The 26,443-nt window shown below is 46.6% G+C and overlaps 1 protein-coding gene across 1 annotated transcript in view; it reads right to left on the minus strand.

The window, feature by feature from the left end:
• gmds (GDP-mannose 4,6-dehydratase) overlaps nt 1–26,443 on the minus strand; it is a gene marked incomplete in the record, with an annotated part of 237,298 nt that overhangs the window by 141,327 nt on the left and 69,528 nt on the right. The window contains 2 exon segments of the mRNA XM_031785750.1: nt 16,008–16,112; nt 18,975–19,167. Of these exon segments, the coding sequence (XP_031641610.1) occupies nt 16,008–16,112; nt 18,975–19,167 (298 nt within the window).

Raw genomic sequence — 26,443 nt, forward strand, 5'->3', positions numbered from 1 at the left:
TATCTGCTGCAAAACAAATTATCTTCTAATTGCTTTCTCTGTGTGCTCTGTGTGTGCTCTGTGTGTGCTCTGTGTGTGCTCTGTGTGTGCTCTGTGTGTGCTCTGTGTGTGCTCTGTGTGTGCTCTGTGTGTGCTCTCTGTGTGCTCTGTGTGTGCTCTCTGTGTGCTCTGTGTGTGCTCTCTGTGTGCTCTGTGTGTGCTCTCTGTGTGCTCTGTGTGTGCTCTCTGTGTGCTCTGTGTGTGCTCTGTGTGTGCTCTCTGTGTGCTCTGTGTGTGCTCTGTGTGTGCTCTGTGTGTGCTCTCTGTGTGCTCTCTGTGTGCTCTCTGTGTGCTCTCTGTGTGCTCTCTGTGTGCTCTCTGTGTGCTCTGCGTGTGCTCTGCGTGTGCTCTGCGTGTGCTCTGCGTGTGCTCTGCGTGTGCTCTGCGTGTGCTCTGCGTGTGCTCTGCGTGTGCTCTGCGTGTGCTCTGCGTGTGCTCTGCGTGTGCTCTGTGTGCTCTGTGTGCTCTGTGTGCTCTGTGTGCTCTGTGTGCTCTGTGTGCTCTGTGTGCTCTGCGTGTGCTCTGTGTGCTCTGTGTGCTCTGTGTGCTCTGCGTGTGCTCTGTGTGCTCTGCGTGTGCTCTGTGTGCTCTCTGCGTGTGCTCTGCGTGTGCTCTGCGTGTGCTCTGCGTGTGCTCTGCGTGTGCTCTGCGTGTGCTCTGCGTGTGCTCTGCGTGTGCTCTGCGTGTGTGAGAGATATGGAGGGAGGGTTTTGGGTGTTTGGCTGAACATTGCAGCCTCTAACTATGGTGAAACTACCTGCACACGTTTATCCAAGGAAAACACTGAATGATATAGAGTGATAGGAACACTGAATATTATAATGACGTGTATAATAATGTGACGGTCTTTAAATAAACTATTTATTAAAGCTTGAAGATTATGGCAGCCTTGACAGTAAACGTTATATTAGCTGTCTTGTTGAACTTAGTCTGTGTAATAATGAGGAGGATACAACACAAAAGCTTTATAGGCCTACTATGAAAACACAAAAATAACACGTAAGCAACTATGAAAATGTAAATACCAATGAAAACATCAAAATTATGTTCAGAAACATTATGTAAATATGTTGTAACATGTCTAAACATCTCTTTGTTTATAAATTCTAGACATCGTCCTCTCATATTTAGAGTAGGCCTGCATAAATCTGAGTGATCATTAAGTTATACTGCTAGGATTTTATCCTTATTTAATTATCCAACTCCCAACATGTTCTCCTTGATTAAAACAGACAAAATAGGTTTAGTCTAAACATTCAATCTGACTCAAACAAGCAATTTATGGGCACAGCAAACCCTCAGATAGATGGACATCAGAACGTGAAGACATTGACTATTCTATGATCAAGAAATAGAAGATTCAAACAAATGATTTGCTATTCTGTTACTTTAGGCTACATTTGTGTGAAAGAAAAATATGAGTTGTTTTTATACTAGCTACTTTTACACTGGGACATGGCTGTTTAATGTCAGTCTTACTGTTGGCGATTATTCAATTAGGTTACAAGAAAGCTGATTTACAAGGGGTAAAAAACATCTGGTTGAGCTACACCAGTTTGGACTTACACAGTACTCTGTACATAGTACAGCCTATCTGTTCTCATTCATAGACACCCAGATATGGAGTTCTAGGCCACTTGGACCTATAAAGTTAAGTCACATATTGCTGTGTATTAGGGACTCCAGACCATAATTATCTAGTGGCTTGTCTCTTCACTGTGTCTCTGTTGCGATGACAAGGAGCAGGCGGGCGGAGTTAGCCACAGCACAATCCCATGAACCCAATCACACACACAAACACACCAAATTTGTAGTAATCATTTCATTCTAAAAGCAACAGCTTTAGAGGCTGAGGGAAACCAGACCCGAGACTAGAAAGTTACACTAGACAGACTTATTTTGAGGACTAAAGCGTGTTTTGTGTTGTTTGGAGGGCCGGGAGTTGTGTGCTTATGGCCATGTCACCACTGCATTGTTTTACAGTATTTGATGTAAAACTCTTTGCTGTATATTATAGAACTACACTGATGCTAAATCACAATAACAAAACTGCATTTTGAAATTTGATCCGTTTTAAGGGTGAAATACAAGCTATCAAAGGCTGTCATCAAAGCTGTTCATTATTCACTACAAGATGGAACCATCAACATTGTGAATAACTATCTTTGACATATTCATTTTAAAAGAGCTTGTGGTCATGAAGCGAAGCTAAATGTTAGAAACCCCCTTGTGTCAGAGTGATCCTGTCTCAACCCACGCAGTAACATCTCTGCCCTGGGGGCTTTCGATGCTTTCTCTTTCTACCAGGTCACTTACACTGGTAAGTAGAATCTCAGCTTTATTAGCATTTTAACTTGTTATAAGAAAAAGTGTGTGTGTGTGTGTTACAAACCAGGTCACCAGCAAAATAAGCTTATCAAGCCATTATCATCATGCTGATGCCATTGGCACACATGCACGCACACACACTAACACAAACACTTCCCATACTTAAATTGTAACTAGAACCCCTGACTGATAACTGTGGTGGTAGCAGTGTAACTAAGAACCCTGACTGATAACTGTGGTGGTAGCAGTGTAACTAGAACCCTCACTGATAACTGTGGTGGTTGCAGTGTAACTTAGAACTGTGGTGGTAACTGATAACTGTGGTGGTAGCAGTGTAACTTAGAACCCTTACTGATAACTGTGGTGGTAGCAGTGTAACTTAGAACCCTGACTGAAAACTGTGGTGGTAGCGGTGTAACTAGAACCCTGACTGTTAACTGTGGTGGTAGCAGTGTAACTGATAACTGTGGTGGTAGCAGTGTAACTAGAACCCTGACTGTTAACTGTGCTGGTAGCAGTGTAACTAAAACCCTGACTGATAACTGTGGTGGTAGCAGTGTAACTAAAACCCTGACTGATAACTGTGGTGGTAGCAGTGTAACTAAAACCCTGACTGATATCTGTGGTGGTAGCAGTGTAACTAGAACCCTGACTGTTAACTGTGGTGGTAGCAGTGTAACTAAAACCCTGACTGATAACTGTGGTGGTAGCAGTGTAACTAGAACCCTGACTGTTAACTGTGGTGGTAGCAGTGTAACTTAGAACCCTGACTGATAACTGTGGTGGTAGCAGTGTAACTGATAACTGTGCTGGTAGCAGTTTAACTAAAACCCTGACTGATATCTGTGCTGGTAGCAGTGTAACTAGAACCCTGACTGATAACTGTGCTGGTAGCAGTGTAACTAAAACCCTGACTGATATCTGTGGTGGTAGCAGTTTAACTAGAACCCTGACTGATAACTGTGCTGGTAGCAGTGTAACTAAAACCCTGACTGATATCTGTGGTGGTAGCAGTTTAACTAGAACCCTGACTGATAACTGTGGTGGTAGCAGTGTAACTAGAACCCTGACTGTTAACTGTGGTGGTAGCAGTGTAACTGATAACTGTGGTGGTAGCAGTGTAACTAGAACCCTGACTGTTAACTGTGGTGGTAGCAGTGTAACTTAGAACCCTTACTGATAACTGTGGTGGTAGCAGTGTAACTTAGAACCCTGACTGAAAACTGTGGTGGTAGCGGTGTAACTAGAACCCTGACTGTTAACTGTGGTGGTAGCAGTGTAACTGATAACTGTGGTGGTAGCAGTGTAACTAGAACCCTGACTGTTAACTGTGCTGGTAGCAGTGTAACTAAAACCCTGACTGATAACTGTGGTGGTAGCAGTGTAACTAAAACCCTGACTGATAACTGTGGTGGTAGCAGTGTAACTAAAACCCTGACTGATATCTGTGGTGGTAGCAGTGTAACTAGAACCCTGACTGTTAACTGTGGTGGTAGCAGTGTAACTAAAACCCTGACTGATAACTGTGGTGGTAGCAGTGTAACTAGAACCCTGACTGTTAACTGTGGTGGTAGCAGTGTAACTTAGAACCCTGACTGATAACTGTGGTGGTAGCAGTGTAACTGATAACTGTGCTGGTAGCAGTTTAACTAAAACCCTGACTGATATCTGTGCTGGTAGCAGTGTAACTAGAACCCTGACTGATAACTGTGCTGGTAGCAGTGTAACTAAAACCCTGACTGATATCTGTGGTGGTAGCAGTTTAACTAGAACCCTGACTGATAACTGTGCTGGTAGCAGTGTAACTAAAACCCTGACTGATATCTGTGGTGGTAGCAGTTTAACTAGAACCCTGACTGATAACTGTGGTGGTAGCAGTGTAACTAGAACCCTGACTGTTAACTGTGGTGGTAGCAGTGTAACTGATAACTGTGGTGGTAGCAGTGTAACTAGAACCCTGACTGTTAACTGTGCTGGTGGCAGTGTAACTTAGAACCCTGACTGATAACTGTGGTGGTAGCAGTGTAACTAAAACCCTGACTGATAACTGTGGTGGTAGCAGTGTAACTAAAACCCTGACTGATAACTGTGGTGGTAGCAGTGTAACTAAAACCCTGACTGATAACTGTGGTGGTAGCAGTGTAACTAAAACCCTGACTGATAACTGTGCTGGTAGCAGTGTAACTAGAACCCTGACTGATATCTGTGGTGGTAGCAGTTTAACTAGAACCCTGACTGATAACTGTGCTGGTAGCAGTGTAACTAAAACCCTGACTGATATCTGTGGTGGTAGCAGTTTAACTAGAACCCTGACTGATAACTGTGGTGGTAGCAGTGTAACTAGAACCCTGACTGTTAACTGTGGTGGTAGCAGTGTAACTGATAACTGTGGTGGTAGCAGTGTAACTAGAACCCTGACTGTTAACTGTGCTGGTGGCAGTGTAACTTAGAACCCTGACTGATAACTGTGGTGGTAGCAGTGTAACTAAAACCCTGACTGATAACTGTGGTGGTAGCAGTGTAACTAAAACCCTGACTGATAACTGTGGTGGTAGCAGTGTAACTAAAACCCTGACTGATAACTGTGGTGGTAGCAGTGTAACTAAAACCCTGACTGATAACTGTGGTGGTAGCAGTGTAACTAAAACCCTGACTGATAACTGTGGTGGTAGCAGTGTAACTAAAACCCTGACTGATAACTGTGGTGGTAGCAGTGTAACTAAAACCCTGACTGATATCTGTGGTGGTAGCAGTGTAACTTAGAACCCTGACTGATAACTGTGGTGGTAGCAGTGTAACTGATAACCCTGACTGATAACTGTGGTGGTAGCAGTGTAACTGATAACTGTGCTGGTAGCAGTTTAACTAAAACCCTGACTGATATCTGTGCTGGTAGCAGTGTAACTAGAACCTTGACTGATAACTGTGCTGGTAGCAGTTTAACTAGAACCCTGACTGTTAACTGTGCTGGTAGCAGTTTAACTAGAACCCTAGTACCCTATGTACTGTGGTGGTAGCGAAGACAAAGTCTGCTCTGTTACTGACCCTAATGTTCATGTGTGTTCCTTTACTGGGAGCAGCATCACAGGACGGTCGGGTTGGTGTGTGTGTGCGTGTGCATGGGGTGGCGGTGGCCGTTTAACCTCGCCCTGCAGGCCCGCGGAAAGTCCAATAAAACCATCAGCCGTGAAAACTGAGCAGACAGCAAAACCTATGCCAGTATCTCTCTCTCTCTCTCTGTCCTTTTTTTCTTCTTCCCATTTCATTTAGTTTCCTTGGCGAGAGAAGGGACAGGAAAAACCTAAGACACGGGCTACATTGTCACAGCTGGGACTGGGGGATGAAGGTATGGAGGGATGGAGGGCTGAGTCTTAAGGAATATGCTCGCATCCCACTCTACCCCACCTCACTCCACCCCACCCCATACTACCCCACCACACCCCATCCCACCTCACTCCACCCCATCCTACACAACCCCACTCCACCCCAGGCCAGTCTAGTCTAGTTGGGTTAGTCCTGGGTGGGGTAGTTGGGTTAGTCCTGTGGGGTGGTTGGGTTAGTCCTGTGGGGTGGTTGGGTTAGTCCTGGGTGGGGTAGTTGGGTTAGTCCTGGGTGGGGTAGTTGGGTTAGTCCTGTGGGGTGGTTGGGTTCGTCCTGTGGGGTGGTTGGGTTCGTCCTGTGGGGTGGTTGGGTTAGTCCTGTGGGGTGGTTGGGTTAGTCCTGTGGGGTGGTTGGGTTAGTCCTGTGGGGTGGTTGGGTTAGTCCTGTGGGGTGGTTAGGTTAGTCCTGTGGGGTGGATGGGTTAGTCCTGTGGGGTGGATGGGTTCGTCCTGTGGGTGGATGGGTTCGTCCTGTGGGTGGATGGGTTCGTCCTGGGTGGGGTGGATGGGTTCGTCCTGGGTGGGGTGGATGGGTTCGTCCTGGGTGGGGTGGATGGGTTAGTACTGTGGGGTGGTTGGGTTAGTCCTGTGGGGTGGATGGGTTAGTCCTGTGGGGTGGATGGGTTCGTCCTGTGGGGTGGATGGGTTCGTCCTGTGGGGTGGATGGGTTCGTCCTGTGGGGTGGATGGGTTCGTCCTGTGGGGTGGATGGGTTCGTCCTGGGTGGGGTGGATGGGTTCGTCCTGGGTGGGGTGGATGGGTTCGTCCTGGGTGGGGTGGATGGGTTCGTCCTGGGTGGGGTGGATGGGTTCGTCCTGGGTGGGGTGGATGGGTTCGTCCTGGGTGGGGTGGATGGGTTCGTCCTGGGTGGGGTGGATGGGTTCGTCCTGGGTGGGGTGGTTGGGTTAGTACTGTGGGGTGGTTGGGTTAGTCCTGTGGGGTGGTTGGGTTAGTCCTGTGGGGTGGTTGGGTTAGTCCTGGGTGGGGTAGTTGGGTTCGTCTTGTGGGGTAGTTGGGTTTGTCCTGGGTGGGGTAGTTGGGTTCGTCCTGTGGGGTGGTTGGGTTAGTCCTGGGTGGGGTAGTTGGGTTAGTCCTGTGGGGTGGTTGGGTTAGTCCTGTGGGGTGGTTGGATTAGTCCTGTGGGGTGGTTGGATTAGTCCTGGGGGGTGGTTGGGTTAGTCCTGTGGGGTGGTTGGATTAGTCCTGTGGGGTGGTTGGATTAGTCCTGGGGGGTGGTTGGATTAGTCCTGGGGGGTGGTTGGATTAGTCCTGGGGGGTGGTTGGATTAGTCCTGGGGGGTGGTTGGATTAGTCCTGGGGGGTGGTTGGATTAGTCCTGGGGGGTGGTTGGGTTAGTCCTGGGGGGTCTAGAGTGAAAGGATCAGACTGGTAGGGAGACTAGTCTTCTTGAGTTGGCACTGTAGAGATATTCAGGCTCTCTGAGCTGCAGTCACTCTACCATATTAACTCTGAGCCATAATGCTGAGGGATGATGAGTTATGAAGTCTGCCTTCAAACTCCATGACGGACCAGCCTTACAGACATACAGAGCTCAAAATGGCTCTGTCTGACTCACACACACACAGTACCATACAGTAATGTGGGAGCCTGTCTTTCTCTGTCTGTCCGTCCATCTGTCTGTCTGTCTGTGGTAGTTGGGTTAGTTAGTCCGTCCGTGGGAGCCTGCCTTTCTCTGTCTGTCCGTCCATCTGTCTGTCTGTGGTAGTTGGGTTAGTTAGTCCGTCCATCTGTCTGTCTGTCTGTCTGTGGTAGTTGGGTTAGTTAGTCCGTCTGTGGGAGCCTGCCTTTCTTTATTTCCGTCCGTCTGTCCGTGTTCGCGCTTTTGCTTCCGCTCAGACCAGACTGGACAGCTAAGCAGTTTCTTTGTCGGTAAGCTTACTCTTACTCACACAAACACTGGTCATTGCAAAGCTCACAACATCGAATTCATTCCAGGTATGTGACATGGCTGCTACCTGTCCTTAAATCTGGGGGGTGGGGCGGCAGGTAGCCTATTGGTTAGAGCAACCGAAAGGAATCCCCAAGCTGACAAGGTAAAAAATGTTGTTCTGCCACTGAACAAGGCAGTTAACCCACTGTTCCTAGGCCGTCATTGAAAATAAGAATTTGTTCTTAACTGACTTGCCTAGTTAAATAAAGGTAAAATAAAGTTTTTTAAAAACCCTGTTTGAACTAACCTTTTCAGTAATTTTAATACTATTTAATATTATTAATAATACTATTAATAATAGTATTAATACTGGCATTAATACTGACGAAAAAAAGATTTTAAAGTAACCACTGCTTTCAAGTTTCAATTGAATGCTGCTGAGTTGTCATGGAAACGTCTGAGTTTCATTAACAGAGGGGTTCCAGAACGCACCTGTTCTGGAATTCCTCCAGAACTGCAAATCCCATAATCCTTTACTGTCAGGGAGCAAGGGCCCAGGGGGTGAGTGGCTTAGTGAAAGATTCCATGTGAAAGCCCTCCCCCCAGCATTACTATTCCCCCACCCATCCCCGCACAGGTAGGGATTTGGGCCTACCCTCTATTACCCCTAACTAACCTCAGTACGACTACGTACACAGCTAAAACAAGGAATAAATGATCTACATTTTTAGGTCAATATTGATTTTCTGTAAAGTGTTCTACAGAGAGATTTCAGTGACCTCTCTCTAACACTCATTATCAATACTGAATTATGACTGGAGCAGCTGACTCATTTCCCAGTGTGGCTGAGGGTTTTAAACATTGCTTGCTTGGATGGTCATCAGGCATGCACGTACAGTACGCACGCATGAACACACACACAGGGCCAATGAACTGTCAGCAGTCATCTGCCATCGTTGCACAACTTAGGTCCTGATGGATCCACATATAAAATGGAGAAAATAGTTGCATTTCATCCAAAATAAGTCAACCTCTCTTTCTCTCCACCAACGCAGTGTTTGTTCACACCTGAGAGAATCAACTCAACAGGAAGGAAGGGAGGGAACAATGAAGGATATTGGAGACGGAGAGAGAAAGAGAGTGAGTCAGCTACTCCCTAAATCTTCTCAGTTGCTATCCAATGAGATCGAGTGAGAGAGCAGATTTGTGGAGGTTTGGTGAGTGAGTGAGTGAGTGAGGCATGTTTCTCACATGACAGAACACACTTGACAGAACAGAGAGATTAACCAATGTGTTTGACCAACAGACAAAACATAAACAAGAGAGCTTAAGCGTTTTTCCCCTTCAAAACGTCTGATTCTTTCTGGCCAATCACATCCGATTCTTTCTGGCCACACACCCCATCACACCTCAACTATTATCCAACACCAATCAACACAGAAAAAAACCGAAGTGATGAGGTGGTGGCAAAGGTGGGTGAGAGGTTTCGTAACCTCAGAGTGTCATTAGTACAGCTAAAAGCATCACCTCAGTCATCCAGATGCTTAGTCACCGTAGCCACCCGGCAACATAAACACAGGTGTGGTGATGAGTGAAGATGTACCTGAGAGCGAGACTAGTGACATCACAGCCCCGCTTTCCCCGCCTTCGAGGTGGGATGAGAGATAAAGTCATTGGGTCAAGTGAGAAGGGGGGGTGGACGGGGAGAGGGGGAAGAGGGAGAGGAAGGAGAGAGTATTTTCAACACCTGTCGTCTGGGGTGTCTCTCTTCACCTGGCCACAGTTCACCTCATGTTTAGGCTTTCTTTTATCAGCCCTCTCTCAACAGAAAAGATGGAACGAGAGAATGAAAACTGAAACAGCTCAGTCACGCTGAGCAGGGCTAAGCTACGCTCTGTGAGGGTGCAGGATGGAAGAATACACTCAACAAAACCTCTTGAATGAACACCTCCAAAAGATAACCTTTACAAAATAACATCTTTAATACCACCAAATATATCCCATTACATCTCTACAATATGATCCTTACGTGAAATACTGACTAAAACCAGATAGATGAAAGGGAAGCAGGCTGGGCGTGTATTGGGATAGTGGCTGTATGTATGTGTTGTAGGACCACCATTGACTTCCCAAATTGAATTTTCCCCCTAAACATGGCAGTATATTATTCTGTAATCTATACTGTAGACTGGATGAGAGGAATGTACACAACACCATGTTGATGGAGGCATAGAGACCGTTTGTGAAAGTATGCCTTATCAACTTTGAAGAACTAGTAAATGATTGTCAGAGAGCTCTGCAGCATACTTCGGCAGGCTAGCCTGGCTAAATAGGATGATTGAAGACAGGTCAGTATTGAGAGCACAGAGAGAACGTTGTGCGGCTGGCTGCTACTGCTTTTCATAGTTCTTCTATTGATGTCCACCCAACGTGGACCTGACAAAGGCAATGGAATATTTTCAATTGAATGTTCACAATTTTGGGCTGTGAAATTTCCATAACAAATATCCAAAATCATGCAAATGTCATTAATTGTTAATGCAATTAATGTTGAAATAAAATAGTTGGAAACGAAATTGTGATTATTTGTAAATAATTGAACCGAAACGACCTAGAATATCACTAATCGCTCACCACTATCATACAGCGAGAGTACAGTACAACAGAGGGAAGAGACCTCAAGCCTGAGCCTGCAGACATGCACATTTAAATCAGCAGGTGTGCCGAGGGCTTGATACCTGAGAGCCTATACTAGTATAAAGCCCATCAGACAGACATCAAATGAGACCTACAGAGAGATTATTGACAGATGAGGCAGTTCAGTTCTGGTCAGTGATCCTGTAGGGTCCTAATCTACGCTGTGTGAGCTACTCAGTAAAGCTGCTGTGTATCTTATTACAGGGCCAATATGGAGTCCATTTACTGTGTGTGCGGCATGCTAATCCCCACGCCTTATCAGCAGGGGGTCTGTGTTTGTTATGGCTAAATGGCTAAGCTAACCATTCTAGAGCTATAACCACCTAGCCACAGTGTGAACCGTCCAGGCCGGTAGATACGGCCTGATACATTGTTTGCTTTGGTTCATGCTGGATTAGCCCAAAGGTTATTTTCCTTTCTCAACTGTCCTGAGTTATGATTCCACAACCTTTCTACAACAGAAAAATAAGAATCCTATGTTTATTGGTGGAACAGACGGGTGTTTAAGAGACGAGGTAAAAAAATCCTGAAGATAAATTCCAACTGGGATTAACTCATCATCCTAGCTAGGAGCTGACCTGGGAACAGACAGAGCTTTTTGTTCACCAAAACGACACAAAGGAACGAAGGAGGAACAGATGGAGAGAGCGAGAGAGAGAGCGCGAGAGAGCGCGCGAGAGAGAGCGAGAGAGAGAGCGAGAGAGAGAGCGAGAGAGAGAGCGAGAGAGAGAGCGAGAGAGAGCGAGAGAGAGCGCGAGAGAGAGCGAGAGAGAGCGAGAGAGAGCGAGAGAGAGCGCGAGAGAGAGCGAGAGAGAGCGAGAGAGAGCGCGAGAGAGAGCGAGAGAGAGCGAGAGAGAGCGAGAGAGAGCGCGAGAGAGAGAGAGAGAGAGAGAGAGAGCGAGAGAGCGCGAGAGAGAGAGAGAGAGCGAGAGAGAGAGAGCGCGAGAGAGAGCGAGATGCTATTTGTTAACTGTGGCAACCTCATCAGAACGACGCGAGAGAGAGAGAGAGAGAGAGAGAGAGAGCGAGAGAGCGCGAGAGAGAGAGAGAGAGAGAGCGAGAGAGAGAGAGCGCGAGAGAGAGCGAGAGAGCGAGAGAGAGCGAGATGCTATTTGTTAACTGTGGCAACCTCATCAGAACGACGCGAGAGAGAGAGAGAGAGAGAGCGAGAGAGAGAGAGCGCGAGAGAGAGCGAGAGAGCGAGAGAGAGCGAGATGCTATTTGTTAACTGTGGCAACCTCATCAGAACGACAGGAAAGAAAGAAGGATAGAAGGAAACCTTGGAGACAGCGGTGAGAAGAGAGTGTGTGGTCAGGTCATCCTTTCAGTCCAGCCCTTTCCCAGCAGCCACCACACCAGACCAGAACAGTGGTGTGACTGGTGCCCAGTTAGACAGATAAAGGCCAGGAGCAATGGGACTCAATGTTCTGGGTCATTCCGGAAAACTCCCTCAGACAGGGCCAGCCAGCCTCACACTCACACTCATAGACACTCCGCCAGGCCACGTGTGGCACACTGGGACAAGTGTTTCCTGTATGTGGGGGTGGAGGTGGAGGAGGCGGTGATGTCATTTCTACAGAATCGTAGCTCCATTAGTGACTAATGACCCAGTGGGAGGGGAGAGGGAGGGCAGCAGGCAGGTAATGAATGGCCTTTTAATATCAAACACATCCACACACGGACAAACACATACAGAAACACTGCTTTGCACCGCTCATTATAGACATTGTAAGTCTATAATGACTAAGAATACTATCGGACCTCTGTCTGCCTTCTCTTCTTCTCTCTCATATACTTTGTTATTTCACACATTTCTTCAGATCAGACTCCCCCTTTTCCTGTTGAATTCCCTGGGATTTATGAGTTTATAAAGGAAATGTGCCGTGAGGGATTAGAGTCATGACCACTACTGCCACACACAAACCCCCCGCCTGCCCGTAGACACACACACACGCCTGCCCGTAGACACACACACACACACACACACACACACACACACACACACACACCTCTCCTGAGTAGTGAAAGAGGGGGAGTCCAAAACCCGCACAGTGCGATGGCTGGGGTCGTAACAGGAACCGGGCGGGGGTTCTGGGTAAACAGAGAGTGGGCCAGCCAACCAAAACGCCACCCTGGGTTAAGCAACGCAGCAGAGCCACGTAAAAGTGTATGTGTGTGTGTGTGCGTCTGGGGGGGGCCAAGATAGAACATACTGCTGTAACAATGCTGTGATAGAGAGAGAGAGTGAGAGAGAGACGAAGGGTGAGAGAGAAAAAGAGAAAGAGAAACCGGGGAAAGATCATGCGAGAGCTGCCCAGAAGATGGAGAAGGGGTCAGGGACAGTGTGGTTGTTGTCTAGATATGGGTAGGGTGATGGGGTCAGGGACAGTGTGGTTGTTGTCTAGATATGGGTAGGGTGATGGGGTCAGGGACAGTGTGGTTGTTGTCTAGATATGGGTAGGTGGTGATGGGGTCAGGGACAGTGTGGTTGTTGTCTAGATATGGGTAGGGTGATGGGGTCAGGGACAGTGTGGTTGTTGTCTAGATATGGGTAGGGTAAGGGACAGTGTGGTTGTTGTCTAGATATGGGTAGGTGGTGATGGGGTAAGAGACAGTGTGGTTGTTGTCTAAATATGGGTAGGTGGTGATGGGGTAGGGGACAGTGTGGTTGTTGTCTAAATATGGGTAGGGTGATGGGCTAAGGGGGAGTGTTGTTGTTGTCTAGATATGGATAGGAAGATGGGGTAAGGGAGAGTGTTGTTGTTGTCTAAATATGGGTAGGTGGTGATGGGGTAAGGGACAGTGTGGTTGTTGTCTAAATATGGGTAGGTGGTGATGGGGTAAGGGACAGTGTGGTTGTTGTCTAGATATGGGTAGGTGATGATGGGGTAAGAGACAGTGTGGTTGTTGTCTAAATATGGATAGGGTGATGGGGTAAGGGACAGTTGTTGTCTAGATATGGGTAGGGTGATGGGGTAAGGGACAGTGTAGTTGTTGTCTAAATATTGGTATGGTGATGGGGTAAGGGACAGTGCGGTTGTTGTCTAAATATGGGTAGGGTGATGGGGTAAGGGACAGTGTGGTTGTTGTCTAGATATGGGTAGGTGGTGATGGGATAAGGGACAGTGTGGTTGTTGTCTAAATATGGGTAGGTGGTGATGAGGTAAGAGACAGTGTGGTTGTTGTCTAAATATGGGTAGGGTGATGGGGTAAGGGACAGTGTGGTTGTTGTCTAAATATGTGTAGGTGGTGACGGGGTAGGGGACAGTGTGGTTGGTGTCTAAATATGGGTAGGGTGATGGGTTAAGGGACAGTGTGGTTGTTGTCTAAATATGTGTAGGTGGTGATGGGGTAAGGGACAGTGTGGTTGTTGTCTAGATATGGGTAGGCTGATGGAGTAAGGGACAGTGTGGTTGTTGTCTAGATATGGGTAGGTGGTGATGGGGTAAGGGACAGTGTGGTTGTTGTCTAGATATGGGTAGGTGGTGATGGGGTAAGGGACAGTGTGGTTGTTGTCTAGATATGGGTAGGCTGATGGAGTAAGGGACAGTGTGGTTGTTGTCTAGATATGGGTAGGGTGATGGGGTAAGGGACAGTGTGGTTGTTGTCTAGATATAGGTAGGTGGTGATGGGGTAAGGGACAGTGTGGTTGTTGTCTAGATATAGGTAGGTGGTGATGGGGTAAGAGACAGTGTGGTTGTTGTCTAAATATGGGTAGGAGGATGGGGTAAGGGAGAGTGTTGTTGTTGTCTAAATATGGGTAGGGTGATGGGGTAAGGGACAGTGTGGTTGTTGTCTAAATATGTGTAGGTGGTGATGGGGTAAGGGACAGTGTGGTTGTTGTCTAGATGTGTGTAGGTGGTGATGGGTTAAGGGACAGTGTGGTTGTTGCCTAAATATGGGTAGGTGGTGATGGGGTAAGGGACAGTGTGGTTGTTGTCTAGATATGGGTAGGTGGTGATGGGGTAAGGGACAGTGTGGTTGTTGTCTAGATATGGGTAGGTGGTGATGGGGTAAGGGACAGTGTGGTTGTTGTCTAGATATGGGTAGGTGGTGATGGGGTAAGGGACAGTGTGGTTGTTGTCTAGATATGGGTAGGTTGATGGGGTAAGGGACAGTGTGGTTGTTGTCTAGATATGGGTAGGTGGTGATGGGGTAAGGGACAGTGCGGTTGTTGTCTAAATATGGGTAGGGTGATGGGGTAAGGGACAGTGTGGTTGTTGTCTAGATATGGGTAGGGTGATGGAGTAAGGGACAGTGTGGTTGTTGTCTAGATATGGGTAGGTGGTGATGGGGTAAGGGACAGTGCGGTTGTTGTCTAAATATGGGTAGGGTGATGGGGTAAGGGACAGTGTGGTTGTTGTCTAGATATGGGTAGGGTGATGGAGTAAGGGACAGTGTGGTTGTTGTCTAGATATGGGTAGGTGGTGATGGGGTAAGGGACAGTGTGGTTGTTGTCTAAATATGGGTAGGGTGATGGGGTAAGGGACAGTGTGGTTGTCTAAATATGTGTAGGTGGTGATGGGGTAGGGGACAGTGTGGTTGTTGTCTAGATATGGGTAGGCTGATGGAGTAAGGGACAGTGTGGTTGTTGTCTAGATATGGGTAAGTGGTGATGGGGTAAGAGACAGTGTGGTTGTTGTCTAGATATGGGTAGGTGGTGATGGGGTAAGGGACAGTGTGGTTGTTGTCTAAATATGGGTAGGTGGTGATGGGGTAGGGGACAGTGTGGTTGTTGTCTAGATATGGGTAGGTGGTGATGGATTAAGGGACAGTGTGGTTGTTGTCTAGATATGGGTAGGTGGTGATGGATTAAGGGACAGTGTGGTTGTTGTCTAAATATGCGTAGGGTGATGGGGTAAGGGGGAGTGTTGTTGTTGTCTAGATATGGATAGGAAGATGGGGTAAGAGACAGTGTGGTTGTTGTCTAAATATGGGTAGGGGGTGATGGGGTAAGGGACAGTGTGGTTGTTGTCTAGATATGGGTAGGGTGATGGGGTAAGGGACAGTGTGGTTGTTGTCTAAATATGGGTAGGGGGTGATGGGGTAAGGGACGGTGTGGTTGTTGTCTAAATATGGGTAGGGGGTGATGGGGTAAGGGACAGTGTGGTTGTTGTCTAAATATGGGTAGGAGGTGATGGGGTAAGGGACAGTGTGGTTCTTGTCTAGATATGGGTAGGTTGTGTGTTGGTTGATTTCATGTCCGTCTCTCTCAATCCATTTCCCTTCCCTAAACTTCTCTCTGTCTGTCTCGTCGGTCTCTCCATTCAGCCATACGAGTCTCTTACCCATTCCCGCAGCCTCCCGTTTCTACCGTCTCTCTTCTAAAACATTAGGATTTACTGGCTGATCTCTGACCTTTGTCTAGGGTCGTGGCTGGGGACTTCATTAGGGATAAATCATAAACACCTGAATAGACGACCTGGGCACAGCAGAGTGTGTGTGTGTGTGTGTGTGTGTGTGTGTGTGTGTGTGTGTGTGTGTCAGTCATGTGGTATTGATTTCAGGTCACACTGGTGTGTAAATCAGGTTAAACCAGCGTTCAGGACCTCTCAGACCTCAACGCATATTATTACATTTTTTAAGAGGCTGAAAAAAAGTAGGAATGAGCTTCACCCATAGCAGACATGACTGCAGCAGTTAGCATATTATAGAGGTGTGCTACAGTGCTCACCTCTTCTTGGGCTCTCGTGGTTGAAGAGGATCCCGTTGACAGCAAACAGGTTATAGGCCTCCCTGAAGTTCACCACAATCCAATAAGCATACAACTTAGCAGCACCTGATGGAGAGAGAGAGAGAGAGAAAGAGAGTGAGCGAGAAAGAGAGCGAGCGAGAAAGAGAGCAAGCGAGAAAGAGAGCAAGCGAGAAAGAGAGCGCGAGCACAAGCGAGAGCGAGAGAAAGAGCGAGAGAAAGAGCGAGAGCGAGAGAAAGAGAGAGCGAAAAAGAGAAAGAGAAAGAGAGAGCGAGAGAGAGAGAGCGAGAAAGAGAGAGCGAGGGAGAGAGCGAGAAAGGGAGAGCGAGAAAGAGCGAGAAAGGGAGAGCAAGAAAGAGCGAGAGAGAGAGAAAGAGGGAGAGCGAGAAAGAGCGAGAGAGAAAGAGCGAGAGAGAGAAAGAGAAAGAGAGAGCGAGAGAAAGAGAGCGAGCGAGAGAGAGGGCGAGAGAAAGAGAGCGAGCGAGAGAGAGGGCGAGAGAAAGAGAGCGAGCGAGAGAGAGGGCGAGAGAAAGAGAGCGAGCGAGAGAGAGGGCGAGAGAAAGAGAGAGCGAGAGAAAGAGAGAGCGAGAGAAAGAGAGAGGGCGAGAGAAAGAGAGGGGCGAGAGAAAGAGAGAGGGGCGAGAGAAAGAGAGAGGGCGAGAGAAAGAGAGCATGAGAAAGAGATAAAGAGAGCATGAGAAAGAGAGAGAGCGAGAGAAAGAGAGAGAGCGAGAGAAAGAGAGCGAGCGAAAGAGAGCGAGCGAGAGAAAGAGAGAGCGAGAGAAAGAGAGAGCGAGAGAAAGAGAGAGCGAGAGAAAGAGAGAGAGCGAGAGAGCGAGAGAAAGCGAGAGAAAGCGAGAGAAAGAGAGAGCGAGAGAAAGCGAGAGAAAGAGAGAGGGCGAGAGAAAGAGAGAGGGCGAGAGAAAGAGAGAGGGCGAGAGAAAGAGAGAGGGCGAGAGAAAGAGAGAGAGAAAGTGAGAGAGAGTGAGAGAAAGCGAGGGCGAGATAAAAGAGGGGCGAGAAAAAAGAGGGCGAGAGAAAGAGAGCGAGAAAGAGAGAGCGAGAAAGAGAGTGAGAGAAGAGAAAGAGAGTGAGAGAAAGAGAGTGAGAGAAAGAGAGTGAGAGAAAGAGAGTGAGAGAAAGAGAGTGCGAGAGAGAGAGAGCGCGAGAGAGAGAGAAAAAGAGAGCGCAAGAGAAAGGGAGAGCGAGAAAGAGAGAGTCTTGAGTCATAATATTTGAGAGCAGAGTACAGTGGTGCTGTACCACAGATAGTTTCTGCTTTCTAATGATGAGTAGAAGCAGGCACAAGAATAATAACCTCAGTTTTCATCCTTTCCTTGCTCTCCCCACTCTTTTCATCTCCTCCCTACCTTCCTCTCCAACCTTGCACTCTCACTCTCTCCTCCACTGATGAGAGCGATGCCACAGACTTGGGGAGGAAGGAGAGAGAAAGAGAGAGATGCCACAGACTCAGGGAGGGAGGGGAGGAAGGAGAGAGAAGAGAGAGAGAGAGAGATGCCACAGCTCAGGGGGGAGGGGAGGAAGGAGAGAGAAGAGAGAGAGAGAGATGCCATAGCTCAGGGGGGAGGGGAGGAAGGAGAGAGAAGAGAGAGATGCCTCGCACTCATGGGGGGAGGAAGGAGAGAGAAGAGAGAGAGAGATACCACAGACTCAGGGAGGTTAGGGGAGGAATGAGAGAGAAGAGAGAGAGAGATGCCACAGCTCAGGGGGGAGGGGAGGAAGGAGAGAGAAGAGAGAGAGAGAGAGATGCCACAGCTCAGGGGGGAGGGGAGGAAGGAGAGAGAAGAGAGAGATGCCTCGCACTCATGGGGGGAGGAAGGAGAGAGAAGAGAGAGAGAGATACCACAGACTCAGGGAGGTTAGGGGAGGAATGAGAGAGAAGAGAGAGAGATGCCACAGCTCAGGGGGGAGGGGAGGAAGGAGAGAGAAGAGAGAGAGATGCCTCGCACTCATGGGGGGAGGAATGAGAGAGAAGAGAGAGAGAGATGCCACAGACTCAGGGAGGTTAGGGGAGGAATGAGAGAGAAGAGAGAGAGAGAGATGCCACAAACTCAGGGAGGTTAGGGGAGGAAGGAGAGAGTAGAGAGAGAGAGAGAGATGCCACAGACTCAGGGAGGGAGGGGAGGAAGGAGAGAGAAGAGAGAGAGATGCCACAGACTCAGGGAGGTTAGGGGAGGAATGAGAGAGAAGAGAGAGAGAGAGATGCCACAGACTCAGGGAGGTTAGGGGAGGAATGAGAGAGAAGAGAGAGAGAGATGCCACAGACTCAGGGAGGGAGGGGAGGAAGGAGAGAGGAGAGAGAGAGATACATGCCACAGACTCAGGGAGGGAGGGAAATAAGGAGGAGCCCTGCTGGTTGATTAAGTCACAGGGTCAGTACACTAACATGGACAGGAGGAGAAGGGAGGTCACTATGGTTACGCCATGCCCCCTCCCAGTCCTGGTTATTATGGTATGCTGCCTCCCATCACTCCCATACAGTCAGATCAGGTGTTGCCAGACAGGCAGGGAATGTGTCAGGGAGGAGAACATTTAGACAACACAGAACATGAAACCTGATATCACACTGACACACAAGACACGTGTGTGTGTGTGTGTGTGTGTGTGTGTGTGTGTGTGTGTGTGTGTGTGTGTGTGTGTGTGTGTGTGTGTGTGTGTGTGTGTCTATGCGCTGGGCATAAAGGTGTCTTTGTTAAAGGGAGACCCACTCAGTCTTCAGACATTTAGCCTGGGGGGGTGTGTAGGGAGCGCCAACTCTGAAGCCCTCTCTGTACACACACACACCTTTTGAAGAGCAGTGCCAGGGCATAGAACCTTCAAAGGGCGTTCATATGAAATAAGTCTAAATGTTCTCCAAGTAGAGACGTGTGTGTATGTGTGTATGTGTGTGTGTGTGTGAGTATGTGTGAGTGTGAGTGTGTTTTTACCGTAAGGTGAGCGGGGGTAGAACGGCGTGGTCTCCTTTTGAGGGATCTCCTGTACCTTCCCATAGAGTTCACTAGTAGAGGCCTGGTAGAACTTGACACTGTTGGTCAGACCACACGTCTTTATAGCGTCCAGCAGACGCAGGGTACCAACACCGTCCACATTAGCTGTGTACTCAGCCAGCTCAAAGGAGATCTGAGTAGGAGAGAAAATATTCACATCAATACAGATGGAAGTCATACTACTGTTAAAGAAACCCCTTAGTTAGCAACAATTGTTCAACTCCAGCTCAACGGACCAAGAAGTTGAAAACGTTTAGGGGGTAGTCTGGAGAGTGTCTGACAAGACCATTTGAGGACCAGATCACGTTTAACCGTGTGAAGCAAAGCTGGTCATGGTTGACACACCTGGACCATGCGGTTGGACCACTGTCTGCCCAGCGGAAACGCATCAGTGGTTTACTGTGAACACACTGTCTGCCCAGCGGAAACGCATCAGTGGTTTACTGTGAACACACGTTCTGCCCAGCGGAAACGCATCAGTGGTTTACTGTGAACACACTGTCTGCCCAGCGGAAACGCATGTGGTTTACTGTGAACACACGTTCTGCCCAGCGGAAACGGATCAACAGTTTACTGTGAACACACGTTCTGCCCAGCGGAAACGGATCAACAGTTTACTGTGAACACACGTTCTGCCCAGCGGAAACGGATCAACAGTTTACTGTGAACACACGTTCTGCACAGCGGAAACGGATCAACAGTTTACTGTGAACACACGTTCTGCACAGCTGAGACGGATCAACAGTTTACTGTGAACACACGTTCTGCACAGCTGAGACGGATCAACAGTTTACTGTAAACACACGTTCTGCACAGCTGAAACGGATCAACAGTTTACTGTAAACACACGTTCTGCACAGCTGAGATGGATCAACAGTTTACTGTGAACACACGTTCTGCACAGCTGAAACGGATCAACAGTTTACTGCTTCCCAACTACTGCTGCAGAGCTCTGGGATGAAGAGCTGAACTAGTGAACACACACATTGGTTTTGATCACTTTCTATTCAACTCCTCTGTTCCCCAGAGCTCAGTCTAACTAACCCTGACGCACCATTCACTCTTTTAGACGTTTTCAATAACGTTCCACACACTGCCCACAAGCTTGCATGTGTATTCATCTACACACCCGGCCAAGTCATACGTGCTTTCTTCCACTGTGTTGTCTACAGCTGGTGTGTGAAACAAGACCCTACACTAGCAGGCAGTTAGACCAAGCAGAACCGAGCAGAGGACGGAGGGGGGAAAAGGAGCTGTTTCTCTTTCTCAAAATGAACCGTTAAACAGAACCATGGGTGTGAGAGTGTAAGGCCACTATCTAGGCAGCTAACGCCCACCCCCACCCACAGTAATCCCTGCTCTCACAGAGACACCCACTTCCCTTCCTCATTATACCCTTCTTTGCTGCTTTCTGTTATGCTTTTCTTCTCCCTCCTTTCCACCCTCTCATCTTCCTTTATATTCTCATTCCTCCTCACACCCCTCCTCTGATCTCTGCCTCCTACACTCCTCATTCTTCCTCCTACACTTCCTCCTCGCCCTCCCACCCTTCTCTGTGTAGCCCTAGCCTCTGTCACTCCCCAACCCCTTCTCTTTGGCCTCTCACAGAACGTACGGTCTGTTACCTCCCTAGCCGAGATGAGATCCCACTCTGTGTGAGCCTTTCCTTTCCGCTGGTTTTTATTTCACAGAGGAGGTATGCAGAATGAAAACATACACATGAGCCTGGGTATCAAAGCCAGCTGAAAGGGACAGGGTCCAGCCTGCCTTGACAACTTAAATCAAACAAATTGCCTTAATGCCTCCACACTCTGTCATTATGTAAGGCAGGGCGCAGCGCTGACGGCTTAGAGGCCAGACGTTCCTGTGTGTGAGTTTGTGTCTGGCCAGGCTCCTCGCTCTCACCAACCCCCCTTGGCTGATATTGTTCTAGGTCCAGGCACTCAGCCAAGCTCTGTCAGCATTGGGGGTCCACCGGCCACAAAGCAAATATTCAGACGGTCAAAAAAGGAACAAAATAGAGCTAAAGGTTAAAAAGGTTTGTAATGTACAGGATACGTGTCGACCAGGGTCTGGGACACACGGACGGTTGGAATACACATTTCAGAGCACAGACTGACTGTGTCTTGATAGATGCATAAATATGAAATATCTTTAAACTGTTATGCTTTCTCTTCACATAACTCCAAAGGCCTATGTTTCTCCCTATCACATATAACAAACAGCAACCCAAAACAGGCCCTGATGCCCAGAGACTATATGAACAATCTAGAACAACAAGACCATGAAGAGCTGGAACATGGACACACACAGGTAGGAGGTAACACACAGTATGGTCCTCAGTCCTACGACCAGAGACCTGGCAGATGTTGGAGAGCAGGGTTATATTGAAATTGGAATCTCAGTTTACTTCCTGAATTGATTGAATTGAAAAGGAAGTGAACCCAACCCTGTTGGAGAGCAGCATCACAACCACATCATCAAAATTCAATTCAACGGACTCCTCTGCAAATTAGTATTTTGAAAAACGTATACCAGCATGAGAGCAGGACAGTGAACACATTTTACACTATTTCTTTCACATCCCGGTCATCCTCAGAAAGAACATAAGATACAGTACATCCCTGTCATCCTCAGAAAGAACATAAGATACAGTACATCCCTGTCATCCTCAGAAAGAACATAAGATACAGTACATCCCTGTCATCCTCAGAAAGAACATAAGATACAGTACATCCCTGTCATCCTCAGAAAGAACATAAGATACAGTACATCCCTGTCATCCTCAGAAAGAACATAAGATACAGTACATCCCTGTCATCCTCAGAAAGAACATAAGATACAGTACATCCCTGTCATCCTCAGAAAGAACACTTGAGTTTCAGAATAGATTGAAATCATCAATGTAAAGTGCATCTTGTCATTTCCATGTAAACCCATGAGCATCAACATATTTGTTTATAGGAGCATATCATATTTGGTGTCAAATGAAAGCTAAGAGTATATTTTTGGGGAAATGAAGGCATAGATAAGTTTTTCAACCATTTTCAATCTTAAAAATGTGGAAAAAGTAAAGGCTTTGATATCTGTTCACACAGATGGAAAAGGGGTCTTAAAAAACATTGATTAGAAAAAGTCTTAAAAAGGTATTAGAAACGCAATAATGTTAAAGTATTTATATTTCGTTTTGCAGAAATGATTAGCCTTCTGTAAGTTTAAGAAACTGCCTAGTGTCTTGTCATTCTGATACCAAAAAGCCCATATCTTTTAGATATTCTCTCATTTCTCTCCCTCATGAGGGAGGAAAATAAAAGTTTACAAAAGTAACAAGTACAAGTAGATATACCAATTCATTTGTGGGTTTTTTGCAAAACATTTTTGTTCATGAATTATTAAGTAATTAAAACATGTCACTCTGTTACCAAATCGGTAACAGAGTGACCAAAAAAAATACAACAGAATGACTTCAATTGAATTGGCCACAATGGGAAATCATAGTAGTCACAACCACAGTTGCAGAGAGTACAGTAGTGTACAGTAGAGCACAGTAGAGCACAGTAGTGTACAGCAGTGTACAGTAGAGCACAGTAGTGTACAGCAGTGTACAGTAGAGCACAGTAGTGTACAGCAGTGTACAGTAGAGCACAGCAGTGTACAGTAGAGCACAGCAGTGTACAGTAGAGCACAGCAGTATACAGTATGGTAAAGAAAAATAGAGTCAAGTAGTTTGGTACAGTAGAGCACACACACGAGTAGAGTACAGTATAATGTAATATACTATACTGGTGCTCTACTTTACTGTACTCTAGTGAACTACACTCTCCTCCAATTTCCTTTACTGTACTGCGCGCTACTCTACCATACTGTGCTGTACTCTACTGTGCTGTCCAAACCGGTGAAAAACTTTAGTCAAATGTTCAGTGACCATTGTTAAAAGTAGAATTCTGTATATATGGGCTTGGTTTATTAAACTTTGCAATCAATAGTTTTTACTTGGCATCCATTTTAAAGTGAAAAAGTGAGTCACAGCATGTTGGCATTGCCCATCTCCTCCGATAGCATACTGTTAGAACACAACCTGGGAGTAGACATTGAGGTTGTAAGCTACTCTGGAAGATGAGAGTTGAAGGACATTGAGGTTGTAAGCTACTCTGGAAGATGAGAGTTGAAGGACATTGAGGTTGTAGGCTACTCTGGAAGATGAGAGTTGAAGGACATTGAGGTTGTAGGCTACTCTGGAAGATGAGAGTTGAAGGACATTGAGGTTGTAGGCTACTCTGGAAGATGAGAGTTGAAGGACATTGAGGTTGCAGGCTACTCTGGAAGATGAGAGTTGAAGGACATTGAGGTTGTAGGCTACTCTGGAAGATGAGAGTTGAAGGACATTGAGGTTGTAGGCTACTCTGGAAGATGAGAGTTGAAGGACATTGAGGTTGTAGGCTACTCTGGAAGATGAGAGTTGAAGGACATTGAGGTTGTAGGCTACTCTGGAAGATGAGAGTTGAAGGACATTGAGGTTGTAGGCTACTCGGGAAGATGACAGTTTAAGAACATTGAGGTCATATTCTGGAAGAACATAATAGGCTATTCTTCCCTGCAAGGTTCGGGATACATTGCATCTTAAATTTAAACATCTCCTTATATAGCCCACTGTTACAACACATCTATGCTAAATTATTTAGGCCTTTTACTGTATGTATGTATGTATGTATGTATGTATGTATGTATGTATGTATGTATGCACGCATGCATGTGTGTATGCGTGTGTATATGTATGTATGCATGCATGTATGCGTGTGTATATGCATGTGTGTATGCGTGTGTATATGTATGTATGCGTGTGTATATGCATGTATACATGTATGTATGTATGTATGTATGTATGTATGTATGTATGTATGTATGTATGTATGTATGTATGTATGTATGTATGTATGTATGTATGTATGTATGTATGTATGTATGTATGTATGTATGTATGTATGTATGTATGTATGTATGTATGTATGTATGTATGTATGTATGTATGTATGTATGTATGTATGTATGTATGTATGTATGTATGTATGTATGTATGTATGTATGTATGTATGCATGCATGCATGCATGCATGCATGCATGTATGTATGTATGTATGTATGTATGTATGTATGTATGTATGTATGTATGTATGTATGCATGCATGCATGCATGAATGTATGCATGTATCTTTACATCTCTGTGTCCTCAGGTAGCCTCTCTCTCTAGTCCTGTCTTGTTTTAATTGTCACTCATACCGTGTACACATACTTGTTAGAAAAACAGAGCTCTATTTTTCTTTATGATGTGTCAATTTGCCAATCCCTAAGAACCAGACACAATAACACTCAAACAGTGGGAGAGGGGGAAGGAGAGAGAGGGTGAGAGGAGAGAGAGAAAGAGAGCGCGAGAGTGGCGGATCAATCATTTAACATCATTCAGAGACTTGTTGTAACTTGCGTCACATCGTAAATCGTCCCTGTGTTTTCATTGGAAATAATTTGCTCTTAAAATGGCTCAGAATAACAATAACAGCCCCCGCATAAACATTCCTATCTCTACTGCTGTCCCTCCCCTTCTCGGGATAAAACAAGAGATATCGGACTGACACACACTGCCATCAAACACTTGACACCAGAAAGAGAAAGCATTAACCCCATAACTGCAAAAATGTTAGTGTGTGTGTTACCACGTCAATAGAACAATGTCACACTGAGTTCAGGGCTCTATGATACCTTGACTTTGTTGTCCTTAAGCCATTTTGCCACAACTTTGGAAGTATGCTTGGGGTCATTGTCCATTTGGAAGACCCATTTGCGACCAAGCATTAACTTCCTGACTGATGTCTTGAGATGTTGCTTCAATGTACCCACATAATTTCCCTGCCTCATGAAGCCATCTAATTTGTGAATTGCACCAGTCCCCCCTGCAGCAAAGCACCCTCACAACATGATGCTGCCACCCCCGTGCTTCATGGTGGTGTTCTTCAGTTTGCAAGCCTCCCCCTTTTTCCTCCAAACATAGCGATGGTCATTATGGCCAAACAGTTAAATTTTTGTTTCATCAGACCAGAGGACATTTCTCCAAAAAGTACCATCTTTGTCCCCATGTACAGTTACAGTTGTAGTCTGGCTTTTTTATGGCAGTTTTGGAGCAGTGGCTTCTTCCATGCTAAGCGGCCTTTCAGGTTATGTCGATATAGGACTCGTTTTACTGTGGATATAGATACTTGGTTACCTGTTTCCTCCAGCATCTTCACAGGGTCCTTTTGCTATGTCATCATGGGGTATTGTGTGTAGATTGATGAGGGGGTAAAAAAAAACTATTTCATCCCTTTTAGAATAAAGCTAAAATGAAACAAAATTTAGAAAAATGAAAGGGATCTGAATACTTTCCGAATATTAACGTAACATCCAACAAATTCAACGATTTTACTGAGTTACAGTTCCTACAAGGAAATCAGTCAATAGAAATAAATTCATTAGGCCCTAATGGATTTCACGACAGGGCAGGGGCACAGCCATGGATGGACCTGGGAGGTTATAGGCCCACCCACTTGGGACGCCTTGCTGGTCTAAGACGATCCCGCAGGTGAAAAGGCAGGATGTGGAGGTCCTGGACTGGCGTGGGTATACGTGGTCTGTGGTTGTGAGGATGCTTGGACGTACTGACAAATTTTCTAAAACTACGTTGCAACACTATGCTCTGTATCTACTTTCTCCATAGTGTGTAGAATCCTTCAGTTGTGATAAGTCATTGATTTCCTAATCACCTAGCTAGACATGAGAGATCACCGTGCAAGACCCAAAATCCCCACACTGTTTTTCTTCCAAGAATTTCACTCCTGCTGGCTGGCTGGCTTTCTAGTGAGGAGGCCGCTGCGGCTATGGAGATGAACAAACACAATTCAAACAGACAGCAGAGGAGGGTAAGGAGGAGAGGGGAGAATGAAGGAAGGAAGGAAGGGTGGGGGGATATGACATGTGTACTAGAGGTATGTGTTGTGTTTAAGCACAGGTACACAGAGACCTAGGAGATCTGCTGTCAGACACAGGATTTATAGAAGAGTCTGGAAAGTCCCTCAAAGATGCCTCCTGGCCTACTCTCACTCTCTACCTCTCCATCCTTCCTCACGTCTCCATCCCTCATTCATGCCAGAGATCTGTGTGATGGGTATCGATATGCGTGAGCGGCCAATCTCGTTGTCTAGAGTCCACACCCCGTCTGTTCCTGTTCCCACTCTCATCCCAACGCTCCAACTTGCATGGAATGCCATGAATGTTTTGGCCCATCAAATGGCTTGATGATCCCAACCCCATCAGTAATATCTTAGCTTCATTAAGAGATAATACTGTACATGTACTACCTATTAGAACGGTGCCTTATAGGAC

This window comes from Oncorhynchus kisutch, linkage group LG13, assembly GCF_002021735.2.
Source record: "Oncorhynchus kisutch isolate 150728-3 linkage group LG13, Okis_V2, whole genome shotgun sequence".
In the NCBI taxonomy this organism is placed as follows: Eukaryota; Metazoa; Chordata; class Actinopteri; order Salmoniformes; family Salmonidae; genus Oncorhynchus; species Oncorhynchus kisutch.